Source organism: Xenopus laevis, chromosome 9_10L (assembly GCF_017654675.1).
Source record: "Xenopus laevis strain J_2021 chromosome 9_10L, Xenopus_laevis_v10.1, whole genome shotgun sequence".
Taxonomy (NCBI): Eukaryota; Metazoa; Chordata; class Amphibia; order Anura; family Pipidae; genus Xenopus; species Xenopus laevis.
The window spans coordinates 8,823,265-8,835,494 of NC_054387.1; the positions used below are offsets into that span (position 1 = coordinate 8,823,265).

The window sequence follows — 12,230 nt, forward strand, 5'->3', positions numbered from 1 at the left end:
TAGGCAGGCCCTGACTACTGGACTGCAGCAGACGAAACCCTCTCTAAACAATATACCCTATTCCTTTTCCCATAAACTCTATTTCTCATAGCGAATGCACTTTCGGGAAATGATTATGAAATGCTTTTTATATGGGGTTAATGTTCAAGGTCATTTTACGGGCAGCTCTCAACTGGTTTGTGCAGAAAATGTCTTAAAGGACCTGTATGAGGCCAGGACTATACGTAAAAGGAAGAAAGTGAAAAATACTTTGGACTGAGGATTTCGCAAACTTAGTTAAAGAATAAAAGCTATAAAAAAAATAATAAGTTTGCACCCTTATCCTTTATTTAAAGAGCTCCTGCATATAGAGACGGCCACTAAATGAACTGCATGTGTAGAAGCCTTGGCATTTGCCCTTCAAGCAACAAGCGCCGCTGCCAAGTTTACAGTCTGTATTCGAGAAACTGACTTATATGACTGCACATGACCATGAAAGAATCTGCCATAAACAACATCAAAGTTCCTTTATCTGATCATAACAGCAGTTTCATTCCAGGCCTCTCTATTGGCTTTTGTACAATACACTTCAATAAAGGAGAGAGCACTGTAGAGTTCTGATTGGCTGATATTACTCTGTAAGCCAAACTTTTATACATGTGAGCCACATTCAAACGTAAATAGAGTCGGGGAGCATGAAAAAAGTCCTTGGGGTGCCAAGTAAGAGTTGTGATTGGTTATTAGTAGCTGCTATATGGACTGACAGCCTATGGGAGGCTCTGTAGTACACAGAGCAGGCAGGATTCTCATTGGAGGATCTTCTTGTATTAAGTGAGCCATTGGTACTGGAGAATTGGGTTTTATTGAGCAATGTTGCTTGCAGAATCCAACCTTGATGTGTCTGGACTACAGCTAACCCTTGAGAATATGGCGGAGAGTGCATGTAGTGATATATTTGCTATATTACCCCCTGATATACTGTAATACCACCCTTGCTTACTAACACAAACCACAAGAACAGAAATGTGTATTAAAGGGATAAACCATTTATAAATTCAACTCATGGGACCCAACTGCGCGTCTTGCTCAGAAAGCCAGCACTTACCCGCGGCAAACTCCACTGCGAGAGGCAACCATCCGGATTGTAGAAATAGGTTTTTCCTGACCGGTCCTCTGACTGTACCCACTGAAATCAGAAAAGAATATTGAATTGACTGACAGAGGGATACAAGTAGCATATTAATATGCATTATAATATAGGCAGGATATTTCAACTCAGCACAAAGGTATGTTTTTGAACAGGGGATTTAAACCTTCCCTAAAACTCATTCTTTAGTATCTCCTTGCTCTTAAAGGTGGTATTTCTCCAATGAGTAGGGTCCCTACTAGCACTACATCAGACATATGTTAGACATATCTAACATTCTAAGAGCACTGAGTAATTCTTGCTTGGCAATATCAAACCTCAGAGCAAGACAGTGGCACCAGGAGAGATGCAGAATGCAGGGCAAGATGTCGCAAGGGTGGCATGAAGACTAAATGATAACATTAGGCCAAGATGGAAACAGGTCAAGACAGCAGCAGCAGGGAAAGATGGTGGCACAATGACAAAAGTAGGGCAAGATGGAGGCAGTAGAAAGAAATAGCAACAGTAGGGCAAGATGGTGGCATCATGATAATGAGAAAAATAGGGCAAGATGGAAACAGTAGGGAAAGATGGTGGGATGAAGACAAAATTACAACAGTAGGACAAGATGGAGACAGTAGCGCAAGATGAAGACAGTAGGACAGGATGGAGAAAGTAGGGCAAGATGGATACATTAGGTAAAGATAGAGACAGTAGGACAGGATGGAGATGGTAGGTTAAGATGGAGACAGTAAGTTAAGATGGAGACAGTAGGACATAAAGAAGACAGTAGGGCAAGATGGAGATAGTAGGGCAAAATGGAGACAGTAGGGAGGGATGGTGGCACGAAGACACAATTACAACAGTAGGGCAAGATAGTGACAGCATGGTAAGATAGATGCATGAAGAAAATACAGTATGACAACAGTAGGGCAAGATGGGGACAGTAAGACAAGATAGTAATGGAAAGGCAATATGGAATCAGTAAGACAAGATAGTTACAGAAAGACAAGATGGAGACAGTGAGGCAAGATGGAGAGAGTAGGGCAAGATGGAGAAAGACAGGATGCAGACAGAAGGGCAAGATGGTGGCATGAAGACAAAATGATGGAGGGCATGATGGAGACAACAGGACGAGAAGAAAACAGAAAAGCAAGATGATGACATTAGGACAAGATGGCGACAGCAGCGCATGTTGGACAGAAGGACAAAATGGCAGCAGTATGACAAAATGACAACAGTTTGACCTTATACTGCCTCCCTCTTGTCTGGAAACAGATGGGATGGACACAGCAGAGCAATACAATTGTTGACAAACATACAGCTCCTCGGTTTCTGTTGAAGCTCAATACCCAGCAGCCCCAGGAAGCCCCACCACAACAGAAGACATCCCCAGCAGGTGCTCCTACACCATATCTGATCACTCACAGTCTCACTGTTGTAGTTGTTGGAATAGCACTTTTTCCCTTCTTTGTTGACCTGACAGAACCAGCCTGAATTTGGATCAACGGGAGACTTGTCTAGAGGAATCTGCTCATATAAGCCTGGGGGATCGTGATGGTAATCGGCATCGGGATAACTCTCTACCTCTTCTGGAGGATAGTCGGGGTAATCAGCCTCTGGGGTCGGTGGCTAAAATGCAAAACACAAGAGAATGCATCAGCAAATTACCTTTACTTAAGGGAAAACCTTACATCCTTACTTATATGCAGATTTTATCTTGGTCACTATGAGTCCATAAAGTCATTTGTTGTTTGCCAAGAACATTGCCTCTCTGCATGAGGCATATACAAATGTCCCTTTTATTTCCCTGCAGAAATGGGCTGTTAAAGTTTAGCAAGCTCAGCAGCAGTGCTGAGCTCTAACATCCCTTTGAATCGTTAAAACCTCAATGAAAAGGGAAATCATCTCTAGGATATTTGGAAATGCATTTTTTTGGATACTTTTCACCTTAGAGGCAAACACCAGTGTGGATGGTGTGTATCCTTGCCAACAGTGGACCAAACCTGACCAAGTGGCTGTATAACCCCACCTGTTGTGATAATGAAACTTAGATAGGGCTTAGATAGGGCTGTTGGCAAACATATATGCAAATAATTCCTCCGGTGAGCTATCTTTGTCCAACTTGGTCTCTACACATTTTACTTCCTGATGTTGCATTGTTGTTAGTGGGGTTCTTATGTCCAGAAGCTGGACTGAGAGCTTCCCAATCTGTTGAGCCTGCTCAGCATCTATTAAAGGCAGTGGTTGTTGAATAATTCAGCTCAAGATCCCCTTGGAGATCCAACCTTTGGTCTGGGCTCCCCTTTAACCCATAACAGTTCCAAATAGAGGAAAACATTGAGGTATCAGTCATCCAGTCACCGTTCCAAAAATATCTAGGAAAGCAATATATACAGTATTTTCGCTCCAAATATTAACTGTCAAGGTGGCATTTCAGGTAGACATTCTCCCCAAATCCTGCTCTACCAGGCTCTAGACCTGAGCTCCCCCTGTCACTGTGCCAGGATCCCCAGGGGGGGGAACAACCCCACAGTTCGGGAACCATTACTTTTAGGAACACTGGCGGTGTTGTGCTGTCACGATCGGTACCCAAATCCAAAACCAATGCTAGGCTCCCTGGTCTCGGCTATTGCTTCCGCCTTTAACAGCCGCCTTTCACCTCGGGAGGAGCCCTCGGCTAATTGGATGCCGCCAGGTCTTTTTAAGAGAGGAGTCAAGCGAAGGTTCTGGACGAGCAGAGGGGCACGATCGTTAACAAAAGGTTACAGTTCAAGGAACAGACAAAAGCGTAGTCAAATCAGGCCGGGTCGGTGCGGGCAGAATACAAGTGAAGTCGGACAGGCAAGAGTCAAAACCAGAAGATCAGATCAGAAGAGTCAAGCCAGGCACTGGTCAGATAACGGATTTCAGAAGAGTCGGATAACAGGCAGAGGTCGGGATCACAGAAGTCAGCAGGGTCAAAACAGGAATCAGAATACAAATAGAACCCAGGAACTCAGAAATGGAACCTAACAAATGGTTTGGATCAGATGCCCCTTTAAATATTTGAATTTGGCACCGCTGGCGTGATGACGTCAGGCGGCCGGCACGTAAAACAAGGAAGTTCTCTGCCGCACACACCATAGAGAAGCCGGCACAGAAACCAGAAAGGACTAGGGTGTCCCTGTTGCTATGACTCACTCACAAGCCATCAATTATAGTTATAGTTAGGGATGGGTGAATTTTTTCACCTTGTTTCGCTGCAAAAATGACGCCCACAGACTTGCATGGCGTCGTGCGTCAAAAAAATAAGACGCGCGTCAAAAAGATTTCGCCGCGCGAATTTTTTTTTTTTTTACGCCCATAGACTTTTAATGGGCGTCGGCGACATTTCGTCGGCTGCAAATTTTTGGCGAAACGAAACGGGTCATATTCGTCCATCCCTAGTTATAGTTAAAAGCCGCTAAGTAATTAGAGGTTCCTTGTTACTAATAACATTAGTCACCAGGAAAGATATATTCATCTGTACTACTGTAACCAGTAACCCACAGCAACCAACCAGCAGTTAGCTGTAACTGGCCTTGTGAAGTTAGGATGAAGATGATGAAAGCAGGTGGTTTCTGTGGGTTTCTAAGCTGCAAGAACAGAGGGACTGTACAAAGAACTCATTTCTATTTCTAAAAGTTGATGAACACTTTAATAGAATCTGCCTTCCTCTCCAGTACGGAACCTATAGAGCAGCAAAGGACCATACCAATTGCATCAATAGTGGGTTTATTAATATACAGATCTCCTTTATGAAGACCATGCCCATACAGCAAAGGGTTGGAGAAGAGACCAGAGACCATTAGTGGAGACAGATTCAAGAAACGACTTGGCATCTTGTGATGACAATTTGTATACCACTTTGACCATATTTTCTCAGTTCGCCCTATTTAGGAAGCAGTTCTGCATTCTCTTCGACGGAAACATTACTGAACTTTTTTTTGCCATTGACAATTTCTCAAAGGAGGCATTTCCAACATTGACGGAAACTGTCGAAAGGCGTTAAAACCGTAAACATTACTATTTTAAAGCTTTATAAACATGGCCTTAAGCCTAAATGTTACAGCCAGTCACAAGCTGGTTGCACCATGGGTCTAGTGATCAACCAAAAATAACACTGATCTGACAACGCCCCGGAGGTTGTTTGCACTGGGATTACTTGTGTTGCTCTTGCATTTGACTCATATTGGTAGCTCTCTGACACTGTTTATATCTCGATGTGTCTCATGGGGGGAAATCAAGTTTGCAGATGACTCGGAACAAAAACTACCTGGTCCCTATAGTCCAGAATAGCACAGGGTTTACTTGCATAGAATATGCTGAGTGGTATAATGCTGATAACAAGTCTACACACATTGACACCATGTCCAAGTCCACCACTAACAGTCCTCTTCAACTCACTGGCCTTCGGTTTATGTATCAAAGAGAACCTACCAGAAGACCTTCTCCAACATAATAAAGCAAGACTAGCGCTACAGATTCTCTTTCCACAGTGTTCTGCACTTCATATAGTAAAGGTGGCCATACATTATGGGGCCCATTCATTAAGTTCGAGTGAAGGAATAGAAGAAAAAATACTTTGACTTTCGAAGTGTTTTTTTGGATACGTCGACCATCGAATGGGCTACTTCGACCTTCGAATCGAACGATTCGAAATAAAAATCGTTCGACTATTCGACCTATCGATAGTCGAAGTACTGTCTCTTTAAGAAAAAACTTCGACCCCCTAGTTCGACCACCAAAAAGCTACCGAAGTCAATGTTAGCCTATGGAGAAGGTCCCCATAGGCTTGGCTAACTTTTTTTGGTCGAAGGATAATCCTTCGATCATTGGATTAAAATCCTTCGAATTGTACGTTTCGAAGGATTTAATCATTCGATCGAACGATTATTCCTTCGATCGTTCAATCAAACTATTTGCGCAAAATCCTTCGATATTAGAAGTCAAAGGATTTTCATTTCCCAGTCGAATATCGAGGGTTAATTAACCCTCGATATTCGACCCTTGATACATTTGCCCCTATATGTCGCCAAATGAGCAGATCTTTCACTGATATGCCCACCTTGAAATGAGAAACATCTGGCTGGGAAGTATCAGGCTGATTTAATTGATCTTCATAGACAAACATATGATTCCTTCTTGTGTGTGTCCTGAAAATATTCATCCTTAGCGAGGATAAGCTGAAGAACCTATGACAAAGTCCACCACCATCAGTCCTCTTCAACTCAACTTGGCTTTCCGTTTATAAACAGAAAGAGAGCCTACCAGAAGACCTTCTCCAGCTAAATCTGGCTTGAGCTTTATAAAGCAAGAAAATGACTATAGCAAAAGATTCTCTTTCCACATTGTTCCGTACCTCATTTAGTAAAGGTGGTTATACATTATAGGTCACCAAATGAGCAGATCTTTCATTGATATGCCCACCATATGGTAGGCAACATTGAGCTGATCTTATTGATCTTCATTATCTTCTTGAGTGTGTCCTGAAAATATTCATCCATGGCGAGGACAGGCTGAAGAACCTATGATACAGGCTAAAACAATGTCTAAGTGGCCACTTCCATTGGTTTGTCATGGAGAAACATTCTCCAGTCCATTGGTTCTATATTCCATGGGCTGCATTAGAAATCTCTAGTTGGGAAGCAAAGGACATTTCCTAACCTCTCTAGATTTATCAGTTAGGTCGCAATCTCTATAAATATGTTTTTCAATGCTCTGTAGTAGTAGTAGTAGTAGTAGTAGTAGTAGTAGTAGTAGTAGTAGTAGTAGTAGTAGTAATAGTAGTAGTAGTAGTAGTAGTAGTAGTAGTACTATTACAAGTTGAGAAGTTGTATATTGTTAAAAACATCGGTTTCCTAACGGGGTTATCAAATGGCAATATGTTAGTGTGATTAGATGAAAATTGTTGAGTTACATAATTGGTTCCAAAACTGCGTGCCTGGTTCCCATGGTGGCATCCAAGGCAGTCAATGTGAGGGCCAATGAGATTAGGTTTTAAGGGGTAAATTTTGGATTTTTGGATATGGTGTTGGATATTGTGTAAGTTAAAACGATATTTTCATAGATCTGTAACTCTGTTTTAAACTATTGGGGCAACCTGACCAAATAACAGATCATAAGGGGAGCTTAAACCCAAAAAGTCTAAAGCAACCTCTTGCCCAGCGTATGGCTTCCTCTAATCTACAGATCGGCTATTTTAGCCAAAGAAATAAGAAAGATAACCACTGATACATTCTTATTTATCTGTTAATAACTGTAGACCACACGTTTTTCCAACTTTGTGGGTTCAAACCTCTGTTTGGCAGGTTTTGGTAGAGCCATTGTCTCCTTTACTACTAGATACAGAGCAAATTTGTCTTAATAGCCATTATCCATATCACAAATTATTATGCACCCTGAATTATGATGAGCACCCTTAGCAAGACCATTCCCAAAGCATGGAAGCCTCTTCTGTAGAAGACCATACCTTCACTTTACATTATAATGTAACAAAACTACCAGAAACATCTGTATTCATTGAATAACACAATAAAACAAACGTTCCATCTCTACTAAGATAGAAAATTAAGCAGAGAAGAACACATACCCTCCTGTCCACCGATATATATGAAGGTACCATTGGAGAGAATTCTTGAAAGCTCATCTCTTCTTCTGGTGGATCCCAGGATGTTTCGCCTGTCACTGGATTATAGAAATAGTATTGGCTTGTGGCTTCATCAAAATGTTTCTCCCACTGCGAGTCTTCAGCTAAAGGACTTAGGGAATTCAGAGAGGTGGGGGAGAGCCCTTGGTCTTCTGGTTGGTCAAATGGAGAATCCCAGGTTGTCACCCCAGTAACACTGTTATAATAGAATAGTTGACCACTGTCTGTGTCTGTGTGAGTTTCCCAGTCGTCTAAGGTGCTGGTGGAGCTGTGCTGCAGGGATGAGGCTCGTTCCCTCAGGCTCTCTTTTTGGAGTGGCTTTAGGTTTTCATAGAGTGGCCCGATGTCTTCCTCTTCTTTAATTGGCTAAAAATTTAAAAACAATTGGTTAAAGGAGGTTCTGCACATGGAATGTTTATAGGGGATACAGCCCACCATAGAATGTCCACAAATGTGTATATAGAATAGCACATCGAATAGCACATCGAATAGCACACAGAATAGCACATATAATAGCACACAGAGGATATTGCAGACAGAATGTTTACATGAGCTCCTGCACATATGTTAGAGTTATAGTCACAAAAATATAGATTTTTATCTTCTGTGTTTATTTTTGTGACAGCAAAAGGTACTGGCATTTCTCTTATTTCTCTTTCTGTAATGTTTCCAAATATGAAGGTGCTTGCATAGTGTAGAGATTTGTGCACTACCAGTGATGAAGTGTCACTTAACAGAGGAGTAGCTGCCATGTGCTTGATTTGTTTTATGGTATATCTCTGTACAGGCTATGTGCTTACAGGGCTGTTCCTGCTGAATTGTGCTTAGTACAGAGGAATACCTATGCTGCTATAGTTTTATGGGATCTCTCTGTACAGATTATGAGCAAACTTAGGGACTGTTCCTGCTGAATTGTGCTTAGTACAGGGAATACCTATGCTGCTATAGTTTTATGGGATCTCTCTGTACAGACTATGAGCAAACTTAGGGACTGTTCCTGCTGAATTGTGCTTAGTACAGGGGAATACCTATGCTGCCATAGTTTTATGGGATCTCTCTGTACAGACTATGAGCAAACTTAGGGACTGTTCCTGCTGAATTGTGCTTAGTACAATGGAATACCTATGCTGCCATAGTTTTATGGGATCTCTCTGTACAGACTATGAGCAAACTTAGGGGGCTGTTCCTGCTGAATTGTGCTTAGTACAGGGGAATACCTATGCTGCCATAGTTTTATGGAATCTCTCTGTACAGACTATGAGCAAACTTAGGGACTGTTCCTACTGAATTGTGCTTAGTACAGGGGAATACCTATGCTGCCATAGTTTTATGGGATCTCTCTGTACAGGCTATGAGTAAACTTTAGGGGGCTGTTCCTGCTGAATTGTGCTTAGTACAGGGGAATACCTATGCTGCCATAGTTTTATGGGATCTTTCTGTACAGACTATGAGCAAACTTAGGGGACTGTTCCTGCTGAATTGTGCTTAGTACAGAGGAATACCTATGCTGCTATAGGTTTATGGGATTTCTCTGTACAGACTATGAGCAAACTTAGGGACTGTTCCTGCTGAATTGTGCTTAGTACAGGGGAATACCTATGCTGCCATAGTTTTATGGGATCTCTCTGTACAGACTATGAGCAAACTTAGGGACTGTTCCTGCTGAATTGTGCTTAGTACAGGGGAATACCTATGCTGCCATAGTTTTATGGGATCTCTCTGTACAGGCTATGAGTAAACTTTAGGGGGCTGTTCCTGCTGAATTGTGCTTAGTACAGGGGAATACCTATGCTGCCATAGTTTTATGGGATCTCTCTGTACAGACTATGAGCAAACTTAGGGGACTGTTCCTGCTGAATTGTGCTTAGTACAGGGGAATACCTATGCTGCCATAGTTTAAGGGATCTCTCTGTACAGACTATGAGCAAACTTAGGGGACTGTTCCTGCTGAATTGTGCTTAGTACAGGGGAATACCTATGCTGCCATAGTTTTAAGGGATCTCTCTGTACAGACTATGAGCAAACTTAGGGGACTGTTCCTGCTGAATTGTGCTTAGTACAGGGGAATACCTATGCTGCCATAGTTTTAAGGGATCTCTCTGTACAGACTATGAGCAAACTTAGGGGACTGTTCCTGCTGAATTGTGCTTAGTACAGGGGAATACCTATGCTGCCATAGTTTTATGGGATCTCTCTGTACAGACTATGAGCAAAGTTAGGGGGCTGTTCCTGCTAAATTGTGGCATGTGTTCTCTTTCTCTTAAAGCCACCTGAATTCCTTTCTGTTGAGTCACATTGGGGACTGACTGGATATTTGAGCCTCTAACCGCACCCTTGCAACTGGTGCTGTGACAATAGCTGCTCCTAACTCCATCTGTGTCAGTTCTCTGCCCTTGGGCACTTGTAAAACTACAACTCCCAGAACCCACCAGCTACTCTCTCTCTTATTATACTTATGACGCACCTTATATAATTAAGCTCATGGAAAGCCATAGAGCTTGCAGAGTAATTTAGGCAAACTGGGTAGACAGTCTCAGTCTCTTTGCAACTGGTTTGAATTTTTTTTATGATTTGTTTTTTTTTTTTTAGTTATTTAGCTTTTTATTCAGCAATTTGCAGTTTCAGCAGTCTGGTTGCTAGGATTCAAATTCCCCTAGCAACCATGCACTCATTTGAGTAATAGACTGGAATATGAATAGGAGAGGCCTGAATAGAAAGATGAGTAAGACAAAGTAGCAGTTACAATACATGTGTAGCCTTACAGAGCATTTGTTTTTTTAGATGAATTTGAAACCTGGAAAGAGTCAGCAGAACAAAGCAAAAAATGAATTACCAAATTCCCCTAGCAACCATGCACTAATTTGAACAAGAGACTGGAATAGGAATAGGAGAGGCCTGAATAGAAAGATGAGTAATAAAAAGTAGCAATAACAATACATTTGTAGCATTACCAAGCATCTGTTTTTTAGATGGGGTCAGTGACCCCCATTTGAAAGCTAGAAAGAGTCTATAAACATTAAATAAGGAAGACCAATTGAAAAATTGCTTAGAATTGGACATTCTAGAACATACTAGAAATTAACTTAAAAGTTGAAGCACCCCCTTAACGCAGAGTTGACCAGACAAGTCATAGACCTGCATTGGTATAGATAGAAGGATTTGAGGGCATGCTGGGAGTTGCAGTTATTGGTAAATACTGGGAACCTCGTCCATGGATCCTGTACAGCAGTATTTCCTACTGATAGGATCCTGTACAGTTTTCTTTCACCTTCCGCTAAAGTGTATAGGCATATAGGTTGGGAAGAAGATTCTCTTATTTAAATCAATGCATGGTTGCTAGGGTAATTTGGATCCTAGCAACCAGATTGCCGAAATTGCAAACTGGAGCGTTGCTGAATCAAAGCTAAATAAGGGTAGGAGGAGATAAGGGGGATAAAAAGTCGAAAGAGAAGTGAAAGAAGTAGAAATTATCAGGGAGAGGAGTCTGGTCCGACCCAGACACTGAATAGCTGGGGACAGCAAAGTCCGACTCTTGCACCGACTTGGCGACTTCCTGTGCTGCACAACCGAGACGCCTTCACTTGCTCGAAATAGTTATTTTAGCCGACCGAGAGGAAGAAAAACTGGCGAGGTCCCTCTAAGAATAGAAATGGTTCACTCTGATAAACTCTTTACAGCAGTGCAGAGAAGATAGGTACCTAATATTTAAGGACAGAGACAAGTGGAAAGTGTTGGAAGGGTTACTGTCTGCTCTGCTCTCATTTCCCTACAGAAATAGGGATTGGTAGCACTAGATAGGTACCTAATATATAAAGATAGAGACAAGAGGAAAGTGTTGGAAGGGTTACTGTCTGCTCTCTCTCATTTCCCTACAGAAATAGGGATTGGTAGCACTAGATAGGTACCTAATATTTAAGGACAGAGACAAGTGGAAAGTGTTGGAAGGGTTACTGTCTGCTCTGCTCTCATTTCCCTACAGAAATAGGGATTGGTAACACTAGATAGGTACCTAATATATAAAGATAGAGACAAGAGGAAAGTGTTGGAAGGGTTACTGTCTGCTCTCTCTCATTTCCCTACAGAAATAGGGATTGGTAGCACTAGATAGGTACCTAATATATAGAGACAAGAGGAAAGTGTTGGAAGGGTTACTGTCTGCTCTCTCTCATTTCCCTACAGAAATAGGGATTGGTAACACTAGATAGGTACCTAATATATAAGGAGAGACAAAAGGAAAGTGTTGGAAGGGTTACTGTCTGCTCTCTCTCATTTCCCTACAGAAATAGGGATTGGTAGCACTAGATAGGTACCTAATATATAAGGATAGAGACAAGGGGAAAGTGTTGGAAGGGTTACTGACTGCTCTGCTTGTCCTTCCCTTACAGATACAGGGGTTGGTCATTTTAGACAGATGACTCCTATGTTCTAAAAGGTACATCTGTAAAACCACAACTA

General features: G+C 41.9%; 1 protein-coding gene across 4 annotated transcripts in view; it reads right to left on the minus strand.

Moving 5' to 3' along the window:
- The window catches only part of arhgap27.L (Rho GTPase activating protein 27 L homeolog), a 58,899-nt gene that overhangs the window by 13,354 nt on the left and 33,315 nt on the right, over positions 1–12,230 (minus strand). For all 4 annotated transcript variants that reach the window (XM_041575964.1, XM_018234915.2, XM_018234914.2 and 1 more), the window contains 3 exons: positions 7,719–8,141; positions 2,534–2,737; positions 1,085–1,165 (listed from right to left, as the gene is read on the minus strand). In XM_041575964.1, coding sequence (XP_041431898.1) covers positions 1,085–1,165; positions 2,534–2,737; positions 7,719–8,141 — 708 coding nt within the window. The remainder of the gene's footprint in view (positions 1–1,084; positions 1,166–2,533; positions 2,738–7,718; positions 8,142–12,230) is intronic.